The 16440-nt window shown below is 38.3% G+C and overlaps 1 protein-coding gene across 1 annotated transcript in view; it reads right to left on the bottom strand.

Annotated features, from left to right (window-relative positions):
- Positions 1–937: 937 nt before the first annotated feature.
- The window catches only part of LOC141957946 (pituitary tumor-transforming gene 1 protein-interacting protein-like), a 30077-nt gene continuing 14574 nt past the window's right edge, over positions 938–16440 (bottom strand). Inside the window, exons 5-7 of the mRNA XM_074900248.1 lie at positions 14698–14766; positions 7879–7925; positions 938–1408 (exon numbers count right to left, since the gene is read on the bottom strand). Coding sequence (XP_074756349.1) covers positions 1359–1408; positions 7879–7925; positions 14698–14766 — 166 coding nt within the window. The 3' untranslated portion in view covers positions 938–1358. The remainder of the gene's footprint in view (positions 1409–7878; positions 7926–14697; positions 14767–16440) is intronic.

Raw genomic sequence — 16440 nt, 5'->3', positions numbered from 1 at the left:
TCACATTTTGGAAATACCAAATGAACAGTAGAAGGTTAAAAAAAAAATACTGCTTTCTCACTGTACTGGGTCTGGCTCAAGGAGGTAATGGTCTTCATAGCAACCCATATGGTGTTTTGCTTTGGACGTGTGGCTAGAACAGTGCTGGTAACACAGCAGTGATGTGGCTTTTACTGAGCAGTGCTTGCACAGTATCAAGGTTTCCGTTTTCCCCACTTCCCCTGCTCCAGGCAGTAGGCCAGGGGCGGGCCAGAGGCTGGCAGGGGACACAGTTGGGAGAGCTGGCCAGATCTGACCAGAGGGATGTTCCAGGCCATACAGCATCATGCTCAGCAACAAAAACTGAGGGGAAGGGGGGCTGAGGTCTGCTTCTGAGAGGCAGCATTTGCCTTTGCAGGACTTGTTCCCCCACCCTCCTTTTCTTCACTTATTAAACTCTTTATCTCAACCCAAGAGTTTTCTCACTTTTGCTGTTTCCATCCTCTCCCTCAGCCCACTGTGGGGAGGGAAGGAGCAAGGAGCTGGGTGGTGCTTAGCTGCTGGCCAGGGTCAACCCTGGTAAACTGCAGAATTGTGGCAGCGTTGTTTTTTTGTTAATTATACATTAGGCTGACAGAAGAAACTGTTCACAGACTGATGTTTCTCCTTAAATTTAGGCACACATAACTGTTTATTTCAAGAACTACCTTCTTCAAATCTTGCTAATTTCTTTCTCACATCAGTGATATATCCAAAGTACATGTTAACATTTCCATGACTAAATTGAATTATTCAAAGACAAATAAGCTCCCCTCTGTCAACCCTTAGACATTACACTCTAAGATCTTTTTCCAGAATAAAAAACTCCACCCAATTCTCATAGTGTGGTAGTACATAAGAGTGTGCCTGGTACATTTTCTCATCAATAGCAACATCACCTATTTCTGCTCTGTGAAGCTGTGCTTCCATGTTACCTTTTATTTTTATAAAAAAAAGATACAGTAGAGAAAAATCTTATTTAGGAACATGAGAACAACTGTTTTAAGTGGCAGTTAAGACTGAACTCAAACACATGATTGTGACTATCAGCCACCTACATCGAGTAATAAAATAGTTCTGAGAGGAGGAAAGATAGTATTTTACACTTAAATGACACCATAAAAAAAATAATCAGCAAACATTTCAACAACCAAAAGCATTTATAAAAAAAATAGTTTGAGATAGGTAGAAGATAGAAACATGTATTTCTGGAAGTCTTTGTCCACTCCTAGTTTTACAACAAGGAAGAAAAAACTGGGAAAAAAACCCAAAAGGGCAAATGAAAACAAACTATCTTCCTGTATTCTGCAGTTACAAGTTCTAGTGGAAGGTTCTCAGCTTTATTCGTTCTCAAATCTGCTGTATGGATTATCAGAATCCTGGAGAAGACCTGTAAAACAAAACAGGACTGCATTTATCACTTTCTTACCGTTATTACATAAAACCTTGAGTTACTGAAATCACTGTAATAGGTACTCCATATAACAAAACCAAAAGGCAATTCTTGTAATAGTTGCTCTATTACCCAAACACTCAAGTATAATAATAAATTGAAAGTGTTCTTAAGCACTCTTTCTCAGACTATAATCATGAATAGGTATGTCATGATTTAGCAGGGAGAGGACATTTCTCTATGAAAAACTATTACAGAAAAAAAAAATTTATCGTTTGTGAGATATACCCTACAAAATGCGTTTGTGAGAGTCAAGTCTACAAAAATCTAAGCATAGAGATGGTTCAGGAAGAACAGATTCAGACTGACCAGTTTATAAATTAAAGTTACTGTAGGATCATCATCCTTTTAAAATGTAAGATGCTGCTACTTTGACTTAGTTCTACTTAGATTATACACAACCATCTGTCACATGCAGCCACTTACAGCATTTCGGCAACAGGACAATAATCTCTAAGAACAAATGAAGATCACTTCTACATATATTAAAACCTCCAGGGACCAGAACAAGAGCATCACTTAATCCAGGTTGCAGCATGTTTCCATCATGAAGATTCTTAATGACTTTACCAGAATCCTGTCACAGAAAGCACTGCAAAGCCATCCAATTATGCTGAGTGTCTGGACACGCACACCATCTTCTGTAAGGGTTAGCTAAGCAATCACTGTTCCCTACAGCAATTATTTCAAAGAGACTTTCAACCACACACCAGATTTGGGCTAGGCAGAAGTGCAGATTGAAAACAAAAGCATCCTATAAAAGTCCAGAGGCTGACCTTTTGTTGTGAAAGAACAGGAACATTACCACTATCTTTTCTACCGAGATTTTTGTACTGATGTCTGGCAAGTCTGGACTCTTCTCCAGCTCATTTGTTTAGGGCAAAGAGGCAGAAGACTGCTAAGCCAAACTACCCCAATTCACAAATTTTCAGATTCACAACAGTAGAAGAGAAAGATTACACTAGTCACTGCCAGATCTTGTAAGAAGCCCCCGCAGACCTTTTCGTACCGCACCTCTTTTCCATGTGCACTTGCACCCACATACTGAACATTCACTGTTCTATCTAAAAGTCAAAAGCTAATGGCACTGAAGGAAGACTATACTTTTGTCTACCTTGTTGCAGTTGTTGAAATTTTGAACTGACAGGTTAAGATGTCAACCAAGAAGCACAACTGCTTAGTATTGATTCTCGTATCAGTAACTGCAACTACCTACCTGATAGGGAATAGCAAATATTAAGGAATAAGTTTGAAAAATCCTATAATTACTCAAATTTACAAGATTACAAGCAGTCAATTTTTAAAAGTTAAAACGAAAACTATACATAGTGGCCCTTATTTATCAAAGAAGGGGTAAGCCAGTGACATTAATTTCAGCCAGGTAACATGAAATACAGTCTATTTACCTGGTATAGTACCTTCTGTCAAAGGTACTACCATTTTCCGTAATTACTTTAAAAAAAAATCTTAAGTATTTGTGTAATAAGAACATGGTTAGATGGCAGCATTGTCAAGAAGTATATACAATATTTTGAGATCTTGAAATTTTTATATTTTTAAACTTCTAGAAAGCAGTTACTTCTCAAATTTTACTCTTGCCTTTCATGCATTTAACAAAGTGCTGTAATGTCCATTAAGTCTACTCTAGCCAACAAGTAAGCTTATACACTAAAAAACCTCTTATCCTTGGCCTACCATTCAACCTTTACTGCCTTCAGGTAACATTCCTACATTAATATTAACTCGATCCAAATATAGAACATTTACTCTATTTCCAGACCACCTCCACTCCTTCCTGTTAATACTTTGGCAACTAGGATCTATGGATCCTAATATATTTAGTTACCTGAAAGACAACTGAGTAGTCCAATTCTCACAAATTTTTGCAGTACTTCTTTATTTCACTACTTCCAAATACAAAACACATCTACGTGACATCTACAGAAAATTAGCAACAGTACTAGAAATTAACATTTTTATTACAATTTGCATTGCATAAACTCCCTGCACTCATTAAGTTCCACTTAGAACAGAAGGCACCAAACTTCGAAACACTTTCCACAGAGTGGCAAGAGGTGGTACTAGATTCCCTGACAGAATTAATTTAGGTTGCATACTTCTCTATGTAGTTTGGCAGGTGCTTATTATGTGTCCTGTATTTCATTCAAGAGACGATACTTGATAGATCTGAAAGTAACAAAGTAAAACACTAGACACTGTTCTCTTACATCTTAAACCAGCTGAAATCCAATGGAAATGATGTTTTACGTCCAATAGTGGCAACTTCAAATTAATCAGAGGACAGTGTAAGAATCCTGATAAACTTTTTCAATACCATTCAGGAGCAAATATACTTTTATCTGCCTCTGCCACAAAACACTCAGCCAAATGTCATTTTAAATAACTAGTCCTCATATATCAAGTGAAAGTGTCATTTTACACATTATTGCAAATGCCATTCCCAGTAGTACCTGCTTTAATTTTCCTGAATTATGTTTACAAGTGAACAGATATCACCACTACTGATCAGGTATTACTATGTTTAACTTCTTTGTTTTATTAGACAATATTGGAACTAAACAGGTCTTAAGAACTATGGGTCAATCCAGTGTATTATTGGTCATGACTTCGGAAATTAATCTCCTGGTAAAGAAGGTATTCTAAGAGAAATCCTTCCAAATTAGGATAACCAGAGATTACAACATCTGCTAGACCTTGCTCTGAGTCTTGCGCTCAATTCTGCACCCAGTGTTTAAGTTTCTTTTATCCTCAGCATTCTAAGTACATCATAATATTACATTAAGTGAGAGAAGGGAGGCAGCAGCTCACCACTTGCACAAATTCTTACTGAAGAAGTTGTATCAGGCTTCAGGAAGTGGACAAAAACAATCTAGAGACATACAAAAAAAGGAGCATGATAAAAAGCTCCTGGCAGCTGCCACAGTTGCTCTTATCTGTGACACTCAAAGAAGAGCTGCAAGCCTATGCTAATTGGATAGATAGCATGTCTGGTTCAGCTAAAGCTCATGTGCTGCCTTGAACCAGACATGAATTGTGTCTCTCAACTGTTTCAATTTTGACATGAGAGCAACTACCCAACTTGTAATTTACACTTAGAGATTCAGAGAAGCTAGATATTTGTAGCTTCAGCAGTCTTGTTTGCAATAAAGTCCATTACCTGTTACTGCTGAACTTGAATACTGACACACAAGACACAAGAACTTCAAACAGCTTACTTCTATTTACCTTCATTTTGACAAATATTTGACCTACTTAGCAGTATTTAAGAAACACTCAAAAATTTGAAAGGTATAGTAGTCAAGTATCTTTCATTAGCTTGTATGAAATAAAGAGGCCTTCTAATATGTATGAAATGACAAAGCAATCTAATACCTCTTTCCAGCATACACATTTATATTATATACTATGTTAACTATGCAGCTTCTCAGTCCCTGAGATCTGACTCTCACATATCAGCACTGCCCAAAACTAAAATTAACAAGTAAAATACTTACAAGAGACTATATATGCCACAAAAAAAAAAGAACTCATTTGTGGCATGTCTTCATCCCTTATTACACTTTTCCTCTTCATTTTTAACCCCCAGATTAACAACTCTATTCTTAACTAAATCACTTTAAGTGTATACCAATACAAGGTTTCCCTAATTTGCATTCAGAACACTAAAGAGGGTCAAGACAAAGTATCTATCTTGAACAGAAGGAACATTTACTGTGACAAACTACTGAATATAAAAATCAACGTCTCACATAAAATAAAGGAGATAGGATTACATATCATTAAATTAGCTGATCAAAACATTTGCAGAACTGAAGTGGTGTGGAAGCCTAAAATCATGAAAGGCAATAATTTTGTAAAAATGAAGAGAAAGAATCCTTCCACTAATACCAGGCAAAATCCTGAAATAAATAATAAAGCAGCTTCTCACTAATGCTATACTGAACATACAATAGCAGCAAATGCAGCAGCAATTAAATTGTAGTTCCTTTGTATACTACACAAGCTGCAAAGTGCTCTGAACTCTACTTTAAAATTTTTTAACAGTCAACATATAATTTGTGTAATCATACTGCATTCATATATGTGAGCAAATGAAAAATACTGTAAAATTGTGCAACAAAGAAACAATTCAAAGTGTGTATTCCTGGTTGCTAAAGCTGTCTATTGCTTCCAATGCTCCCAAAGGACTGTGGCTAGAGTGACACCTGCAATGCATTATAAATGTGTAATTACCATTTAAATGGGGCAAGGAAAGCTGGTGGATGAAATGGGAAAAGGCATTCCCTTAAAGCCAACCAAATACTGAAATTTCAGGCATGATCATCTTAATCTACAGTCAGGTTAACAAAGTCATTGTCATTCTGCCACTCATCCATGCCTACTTAACTGAGAATCCTCTCTGAAATGCGTAAAAGTGTAAAATAATCTAGTGTCTCCATAATGATTTGCAGCAATTTTTATAAGATGTTTATTATGCTAACATTGGTATTTACTAGACAGCAAAAAATGAAGACAGAAGATCCAAGGCTATAGCAAGACCTACTAAAAGAAACCTGACAATAAATTTTATATAGAAGTTTTCTATTGAATTTTTTTTATGATTATTATGATCTTTTGCAGGTAAACTGCATTGTAAAACACAACTGCACAAAGAAGTGAATACACTTGACTCCTTAGAAGAAGGTACACCTTCCATTAACACAATGAATGTATGAACTTGTTTCTAATTAAGTCACTGATAGACTAACACGCTCCAAGTGGAGGCAAAATGACACAAGCTCTCATACAACTGTCTGCACAGTATAGCTACCAACAAGATTTGTTGAATTTGGTAGACGTGTTCCAGAGGCACAGAATTATACAATTATTTTCCTCAGGAAACTGAAGTAGTCCAGCAAGATCCAACAAAGCATTCCGCAAAGGTCTGAAAGTTAAGCACTGAGAGAACTGTCTTCACTAAAATGTAGAACCATCCAGAAACAGACAGGTAAACTAGTTTTATGAGCAGAATGTAACACAGCCTTTAAAAACATAATTTAACCTCAGTGCAGTGCTTTGATACACTAACTGCTATACTGAATTCAGGACCTTGTTCACTCTTCTTTGCTGCACTGCCTCCAGGAGATTAAAGAGTTATATGTGTATCTGTGTAGATTGCTGCGTGTTATTTTTGAGACATAGCCATTGTCTTAAGTTCTTCACCAGATCTATCCCAATGATTCAGTCTTGTTGAAACTGACTCTAAGGTCTCTTCTAAAGAGAAGCAAACAAAAAGTGTGTGTTTTATGATGCTGGTTGGATTGTTGTTTTTTGTTTTGTTTTGTTTTAAAATCTGGACTATTGTTGTCAACCACTCAAACCTCTTAAAACTGAATTGTGGTTGGGATACAGGGTCAATTATCCTATAAAATACCACAGGACTGAAGTTTAACAAAAATTACTTCTAGTTTCTACAACATTCTTCCACCCAAAACTCAAGCTTCACAGTGAATTTTTCCTCCATTCCAGCAAAGGAGCATACTTTTGCAAACACTCCCCAGGCAGAGAATTCCCTATAGGGATTGTCTGTATCACTTCTGCATCAGCCAAAGGGCAGGCTGCAGATTCATGAAGGCATTCCCAGACTGCCAATCAGTTTAACAAGAGGATGAAAATTAACAGTTTTGAGTGACTGTTCAGACCCCTAGAATCACCTTCTCTGACATTTGTGCAATTAGCATAATAAAAAGTGCGGCATAGTTTTAGCATATCTGGCTCTCAATACACAGTACTATTAACCTATGAACAAATCAATTGAAAAGTGCAAGCACTGACAAGCCTAGATAATAAGAGCCACCTATACAACACAGCAGGTCCTATAGTCTTGTGATATTCTTCTCCTACTGGACTACAACTCCACTTAAAAACAAAGAAAACCCAGCAGTTTTAACCCCTACGTTAGGCTGCATGCTCCATTCTTGTTTAAGCTTGATATCTGCTAGTCAGTTTATCCTCCTTCAATAACCATTGAACCTACTAGCCAATTCCAACTAGATTGGTTTATCACGTTCAAGAACAAACAAAAAATCTCCCCAAAACAGTACTCTTACTTGGGAAGAGATAGAAAGAACTACTTAATTTTAATCAATATATTTAAATTGCCCTCCCAAGTAAACACCCCATCCAGCACATTGTCTCTTGCCCAGTGGGAGAGTCAGTGCAGGAAGAGAACAGGAGCATAATAGTGATGAGATCAGGTGTTCAGGTGACAGAAGACATGCATCAGTAGGAAACTGGGCTTGATTCCTTCTGCTGCTCATAAAGCAGCTTGTTTCTGCTGTTAATTTAATAATTAGGAAAAAGGGAATCAATTCAGAAAATAAGTATCAAAAAAGATTACCACATACCATACTTCTTGCATATTTCATCATGCTTCTGTTTTCTTTCATGTTTCCTGCAATAAAGGCATCAGAACACTCAGTTTTGAGCTGTAAGCAAACTATGGTAATTACATCTGAAAGATGATAGCATTTTTTAAATTAGCATGCAGTTGTTATACAAATTTTTTTAAAATAACATTTATCAGTTATATATATTATCTTTCTATATACACTTGATGTATCTGTAAGATTCCCTATAGCTTCTCACTAATCAATAACGTCAAAATAAGATACATTTCAACTATAAAGAAAATACGTTTTTTCTATATAGAAGTAACGAATCCACATATATGTACACATAACACACACTGAGGTATTTGTCTATACGTGAGAAGCAAGGTGCAACATTTGAAGACCCTAATGCTTTCCAGCAGGGAGCATAATTGTAAAATTTAGCTGTGATTACAGTGCACTTCAGAATCCCAATTCAATATAATAATTCTAAAAAGATAAAAGGTGTATTACTCTTATTTAAGCAATACAGCAAGTATAAGTGAAAACTGCTAGTTTCTAAAATCCAGTACGGCATCCATGCAGAGAATAAATTAAAATATTGTGCTGACCATCTAATATTGCCAAAACTTTAATTATTCACATAAACCAAGTAAATTTTTTTTTCCCCCGTTCCTCCTCTCCCTTTTGCAAGGTGATGATGGGGGGGAGGGGGGGGGCGAGGAGGCGGGGGAAATTAAGGAAGTTTAAATGGAAATTGTTCCATCATTCCTCAGATGATTTCCTTATACTTTAAAAGGAGTATCTATTTTGCTTAGTGTAAAAAAACAGCCAAAAGCTTCCCGCACAACTGCTTCACTAGGATGATTCAGGATCTATGTATTTTGAGAAAATGACATAGAATTTGGCAAAACAATGTTGTTCTAACAAAAAAAAAAAATACAGTTTTGTTGCCCCTATCAAAATTCAACCCATTTAGACAAGTTGTGACTTCCGCCCTATTTGAATTTGCACATATTCAGCAGAAAGCTGTTAAGCACTGACAGCTTAATTCACCAAAGATCCCATCTGCCCTATGCATATTCCACCTCCAAACAATTCCTACTACTAATCAGATCCTGTGTGTCCTCAGAAGCAATTACCCTGCTTCCTACAGAGCTGCAGGGCTGACCTGGCATTTCCCTGCAACCGCACTTCTGGAAAGCATGCAGATAAAGCATGATGAGAAAACCAAATAAGACAGACTGACTCAAAACCTTCCACTACTGTCTCCCCAAGATACCCATCTCCCTTAAATCTCTTTCCACTATTCAGCCCGGACAGCACAGGAAACAAAGCAACCTAGCCAAACTGCAGGAGGAGGAGGAAGAACTGGAGAATCAGTGTGATGAAATAAAATTCATGTAGAGGAAGAAAGTCAGGACTGCGAGGTTTAAGAGAACAGGAAGAAGAGTCAAGTTTACCTATAGAGGCTAACCTAACCACAGGATTCCTGCTTTCAGTGTTGCAGAAGAGAAATGCATTATATGAGGCAAGGGGTCTCAGAGAGAATAGAAATATTCTCCTTAAAGCAGCCTTCTCCGGTATAAAGCTAGACCTGTTTCTGTATAGTTTCCATGTGATATCATGTGACCTTAAACCAGGTTTTGCACTGGTGGTACTAATGGCATGGTTCTTCACTGTTTTGCACACCTTGTCTGAAATAAGAGAGACTCACTGCTGCAATTTCAACTGAAATCTCAGTACTTCTGCAGCCAGTCAGAGTCTGCCCTCAACATGGAAAGCACTAAATAGCTGCATGAGAAGCAGGGCGGGGGGGGGGGGAAATCAGGCTGTGTAGGCTTTAAACCTCAGAAACACTTTAGGATACTTCCCTAGGCTATTCAAAACAAACCACCAAACATCTAAAATCCTTATACTGTTTAAGTTTGAAGGGTAAAACTATTAATATTTGTGCAACTTTGGCAGCCACGACTATCATATCACCCATGACTAAATCCTTGTACAGTAAATAAGGCTTGGGTATACATCAACTGAAAAGAATCAGATACAGTTCTGAACAGGCAGTCACTGAATCAGCCACCCAGATGTGGCTTATTGCACTGTTCACATCTTACTTTATGATCAACTGAAGTCACTTTACAGTATTCTGAGTTGATTCTGTTTCTTAATACTACTGCTGTTACTTCATCTTCTGCACGCTGTCCCCACTGCTGTAAGCTGAGAAGATACTTTTCCTAATACTAACAATTCACATAATTTCCCATAGTTGGTTCTTCACAAATGAAATGCATTCCTTTCTTTTCCCGCTCCCCACTTTTGTTCTCCCGTACCAGTACACGACCAAATTATATTTGGCAGTTTCTCATTCAAGACCTCATTGCTTTTCATTGGTTTATAAACTTATAACACATAAATCATGGTTTATAAGTTATATAAATCTAAATACAAAAGTACCATCTATTTGCAGCTGCAAATAACTAAATGAGCATACGGAAAGACTCACTACTTGATCCTATGTTTAAAAATGATTTTTCACGTTAGAGATGTCGTGAAGTCAAATAGAGGACTAAAGCTATCCAGTAAGATACCTGTTTTCCTTCAATATTAGTCAAAAACTGAACTCCAGGTTTCCTTCCACTGACTATGAGTGCAAACTCTAGATATCAGCAGTGATTTTCAGGCTTCTCAGTGAAGTGACAGCTAGTTTTGTTCTTGTGAAGACAAGCACAAGGCCAATGTCATTACCCTTACTCTTCATTCTAACAGCCATCTAGGAAGTGTCGTTCTGGAATACCTAAGTAACTGTAAAACTGAATTTTAACACAAATCTTAAACTTAAAAGCAGACCTTTACTGTGTACCTGAAGAGCCAGAAAATACTAGATGCTGCAATTATCTTGAAGCTTGCAAAATAAAAATCATGCACTATGCAACTTTGGCCTCCTTTGTTTTTACCATTTACTAATGGAATCATGAAATTAAGCTCAGGCTAATTGTGTTGTTCCTGCATTGCCAGCTGATATGAACAGCTGTATATAGACGCATAGAATGGTTTGGGTTGGAAGAGACCTCAAAAATCATCTCGTTCCAACCCCCTGCCATGGGCAGGGACACCTCCCACTAGCCCAGGTTGCTCAAAGCCCCGTCCAACCTGGCCTTGAACACTGCCAGGGAGGGGGCAGCCACAGCTGCTCTGGGCAACCTGCTCCAGAGCCTCACCACCCTCATAGGAAAGATTTCTTCCTAATATCTAAACTAAATCTACCCTCTTTCAGTTTAAAACCATTACCCCTCATCCTATCACTACACTCCCTGAAAGAGTCCCTCCCCATCTTTCCTGTAGCCCCCTTTAAGTACTGGTAGGCCGCTATAAGGTCTCCCTGGAGCCTTTTCTTCTTCAGGCTGAAGAATCCCAACTCTCTCATCCTGGCCTCATAAGGGAGGTGGCACCAGCCCCCTGATCATCCTCATGGCCCTCCTCTCGACCTGCTCCACCTGATCCTGTCCTTCTTATGTTGAAGGCCCCAAAACAGTACTGTAGGTAGGGTCATGAAGTAGCTGTATCCCACAAGAAGAAATATACAGGAAAACAAACAGACACCAGGTCAATGCTGTGTCTATTTTCCTCCCATGCTACTTATCTAAATATTTATCCAGCTATTCATATAAGCTATGTGAAAAACTCACAGGTTGTAGAAAGAAAAGACTACACAATACAATACAGTGTTTTCCTCTGCAGTTTGCTCACCAGAAATGGCTCGCTGAGACTATTAATCTGTTCTACAGCCTGCTACCAGCAATTCATCCTCCTTACAGGACTTATAGGAAGCAAGCACTACGTAGGGCGAGGTGTTCTGATTGCTGAAGTGGCCTACTCCTCGCATTTTCCCATGACCTCCTAACCACACAAACAGTAGGTACGCATGTTCAGAACACGGGAAATACCCCAGGGCTGCTGCTAAGCTCTCTCCTGCAATTAGAACAGTTTCTCTGTTTCACAGACACACTCCTGAGACAAGCTAGGAAAGAGAGCTGCTGCTCTAAGGCTGCAGCAATCATTCTGGCAGAGCAATCCTTGTTCCTAGGCTTAATTCAGGAACGGAATTGGTCTTACCTCTGTGTTGCTAATTGCCCTGTGCAACACCACTTGCTCTGTGTATGCACAGCAAACACTACACTTCAGAAGTATCAGACTTCCTACAAATTAACTGCACCAAGAATTTAAAGTGGATACACAAATCACAGTAGAAAGGTTATGGTACACAATCATCCCCTATGCACCTGGTCATGAGCCTTTCCTTTAAAATAAACATAGGTAACTGTTGATTTAACTGAACAATGTAGCATAATAATGTTATTGTTCTCCTCTAAAGCATTATAGGAGAAACATCACCTTCACACTAGCATTCTGCCTCTTGTGCTGTGACTAGTTAGAAGTGGATTAACAAGTGAAAAATTTCCCTTTTTTCTGATCCATTGCAAGTCCTGAACATCACTTGTCTGAGAAAATGGGTGGTATGACTACGTGTGAATGTATTTCCTAAATTGCCCACCTATTTCTTATCCTTCTGTGCCCATTCAAGTATGACACTTTAAGCTCACAAATCAAGATGTTCATGAAAAACAAATTTGCGTTCATTCTCTTCTTGGATAAAGTTTGACACTACCTTGCAATGGTGAAAGGGTAAGTACTGCTTTCTACTCTGTCCCCAAATAAACACTTTCCTTGCTTTTCTCCCATCCCTGGATTTATGCTGTCCTTACATCCTGTTGATCACAGCAATCTTATGGATACATGCCGAGACTGCACTCATACAACGGAATAAAAAAACCACAAAAACTCCAAAGAAATGTGAATAGCTCTCTGCAAAACACATTTGGCAGAGAACAGAGCTAAGGAATGTTGTACCTTGAAGAAGAATGAGAAGTAAGAATGCTCTTTGCATCAGCAGCTTGCAGTTACAACAGAAGTAGAATGCCTTTACACACAATCTAAAGGGTTAAATTAGTGGCACCATTATATCAATATTTTTTTTTTCTTAAAAACACTAGTTTTAACTGAACTACACTAAGAGACATAATTCCCATCTTCCCTCCACAGAAACTTACTTTTAAGCTTATACTTTCCTAAACAAGTACAAATGCAGAATAAACATTACTTCAACAGTAAGTCTGTTCCATTAATGTGTAGAACAAAGACAATTTGGTAAGTTTAAATTTGGAAAGTTTAAGCTACTAAACTGTAATATAGAGCTAGTAGAAAACTAAAATAGATTTATTAAAATGCCAGTATATAATAGCTCAAAAAAAAAAAAAATCAACATCATAAAACCAAAAGTAACCATTCAAGCTTTGCACGGAGTCAAGCTCTGAGAAACACTTTGTCAAATGTCCACATTGTATCCTATTCTAATTCATTCTACTGCCAACAAATTTCAGAATTTTATATAATGCTGAAGGACACATCAATGTAACCCATTACAACAGAATCTATTCTGCCTCCTGATATCACAGTACCTACTTCAGAGCAGTAACTATTGTCAGATTCGGGCAAACAGTTGCTGTATTTGCTTATATAACCTGGCAGTTCAGAACCACAGAACAGATTTGCATGGAGCGATTGTCCCAGCTTCTGCCAGAGATATGAGTGACAGCAGGTACATCTGTAAGAGAACCTTATTGGCTCCCACTTTTGTTCCCAGTCAGAAACTTAACATGTTTGAGCAAACCAAGCACATCCACCTTGTTGTCTTATGCACATTTGTAATAGAGAAACTTAATGCCTTCATGCAAAGGCTCCACAGGAGGTCTCATCTGGAAGTATGCCTTGCTCCCTGCAGCCCCTGCTCATGTAAACAATCAGAGTTCACCAGAAAACAGCAGGCATCAGCACGGCAGTAAGGTGCCCACCTGTTACTTGGCAGCCGAGTATTTCGAGAACATAACCGTGAAGTAGCAAATCCAAGATCAATTTCCTTGTCGGTCTGTAGGGGTTCAAACCCACACCTGACAGCTCCAAGCCTAGAATTAGTTTGGTTAGGACTCCCCTCTTGTCTTGCTGAAGCTAATCCACTGTGAATCTCCAAAATAAAGACCATGAAATGAAGTATGATTCAAAAGGCACAATGGGCTTGTACCAGGTATCACGGTCCTACCTACAAAAATTGTTTATCTAAAGAATAATATAAAAACCATGAAGAGTCACTGGAGAGCTAAGCCATAAACACCTATATTTGAAGGAATACTGTTCTCACTGAGCAGCACTGTATCACTGCTGACTCTGGCACTTTTCCACAAGCACTACAGCTTTAATAGAAAGGATGGAAATATGGAATTAAGTCTGAAGTGAGAACTGAGCCACAGTTTTCCATTTCCTGAGCAAAATTTCTAAGAGGTATCTCATCATCAACTTCTCTACCTTTTCCAGCCAGATTTTAAAAGCAAAAGAACCAGTTATCAAATGAATCCAAAAAGAGGTTTTTCCCTCTGAATCCCAGCCTCACTTTGGCATTAAGTCATGCCACAGACAAGCAGCAGTCCAGGAGAGACTAGACAAGACTTCTGACCCATCCTTCCTGTTTGCTCTCAGCTGGCACAGAACACTTACGGTAACTGCCAGGGTGAGCAGGTCCACTCTGTTCACTCACGGAAATACAGGGTCCTAATCAGGTTCATAAATCTCACAGCAAGGCCTGTTTTCTAAGAACCTGACATTGCCATGCCTAACTCCACGATGTCTCTTTGTTTAGTACTCCATGCATTCCTTAGAAGGGCAAAATAATCCTGTATCACCAGGAAGCATATAACTATATATCAAGCTGTCAAGACTTACCTCTGAAGAGACTGCAGCCTTCGTTCCTCTCTCTTCCGAGCTAACCGTTCTTCTTCATCATCTGAACTACTACAAAAATAAGGAGTGAAGGAAAGCATAAGAGAAGGAAAAAGCAATTTCACTGCTAGGCAATCACTGTGTAGTCATTTGACTTATTTTCTAAAAGAATTTCTAGTCTGACCCGAGATACTTCTTCACAGCCACGTAAAATTTCATTGCTGAATAAGTATAATTGACGAATTTGTAGAATTGCCCTTTTACATTTTATAATGCCCAAATGTTTCACTCACTGCAGTAATGTGCCCTTGAGATTCCACAGAACAATTTAAAGCCTCTTAGGAACAGGTTGCAGACCGTTGCAGAAGCAGGACTCCTACTTGCCATTTTCCCCAGTGTCACAGCCCATTTTAGAGTAAGTGTACTGCGCATGCACAGTTAAGTCCATTCTTGCCCCCTGGAAGAAGATTGATGGTTCATAAGCCTTTGATGCCAGAACAATTTATCTTTCCAACAACGAACACTATCCAATCTCAAGCTGCCTCCAGGAAAGCAGTCTGCATTAATTGCCTTGGCAGCTTCCTTCCCTTTTCTGGAATGAGCAAGGATTTACCTGAATGCATCAGCTGTGTGATTCCAGAAAACGTTGAGCCTATACAGTACATCTGAGCTGTGCATGTGCAGATATGCTCTGCTGAACACAGGGACTTAAGCTTTGTGACCTACCTTGGAGAAAGCTCAACTTCACTTAACCATTAGATAGACTACATAAGAATGGTAGAACTCTAAAGCAAATGCCAAACTATATTTGTTATTTTTTTCTGACAGAATTAATAGTGATTCTTCAGGATCAGTGAATGGACACCTGCCATGCTTCCCCAGGTGTTAATAATTTTTCCAAACAATGCACTATCTGAAGATGTTTGATATAAATATTTACAATATGAATACACATGCTAATAAAGAAATGAACAGTGGTAGTACCACACATCTGCAGCAACATACAAGTTAAGCAAGAGTGACATCTAGTGGTTAATTACAGCATGTCAACTGTTGTAACAATTCAGACATACCAGAACTGGGAATCTGAACTCAAGTTTTCTATCTGTTCAATCAGTCCATACATCTCTTTGAACATCTCAGTCATTCAAATACAACCTAGTAATTCATAATCCTTGTAATCTTCTAGTTCCTCCTTTCTTGTTTCCACATAAAGAATTAGGAAAATCTTGGGGGAGTGTAGCAGCAGGAAACAGATGCAACAAGCCATCTTTATCGGAAAACAATGTTAGACCCTTTTGTAAAACTAATCAACTCCCCACATTAGCATGTCCAGAAAGAAGCTCCCATTCTTGGGCACCTTTCTGTAAAACTACTTTGCTAGAGACCCCAGTGTCTTAAAACTATGCAATAGTCTCACTTCACATTGATGTTGCCAAGCATAAAACAGTAGGATTCAGAAAACACATTTTTGCCCTGTAATTAAAAAAGCATTAAATATCTTCTGTTTTCTAGACCCTCTGAAGAAATTCAATCTTTCTTCAAAATTCATAAAGTCTGAAACTATACAAATAAAAAAGTGGTTGTTAAACTGAAGACATTTAAGAGTTTATTTAGTATAGTGTCATTAATACCACTCTTAAAGCCAATAATTTTTATCCTGTGTTTGTAACAATGCACCAATAGTCCTAGGATTCCTGTGGTAGGGATGGACTCAGGTGAACCAGCTACATTATTGATGTGTTC

Source organism: Athene noctua, chromosome 2, assembly GCF_965140245.1.
Source record: "Athene noctua chromosome 2, bAthNoc1.hap1.1, whole genome shotgun sequence".
Taxonomy (NCBI): Eukaryota; Metazoa; Chordata; class Aves; order Strigiformes; family Strigidae; genus Athene; species Athene noctua.
Note: the sequence above shows the minus strand (reverse complement) of the source record. Positions and strands in the feature narration are given on the sequence as shown.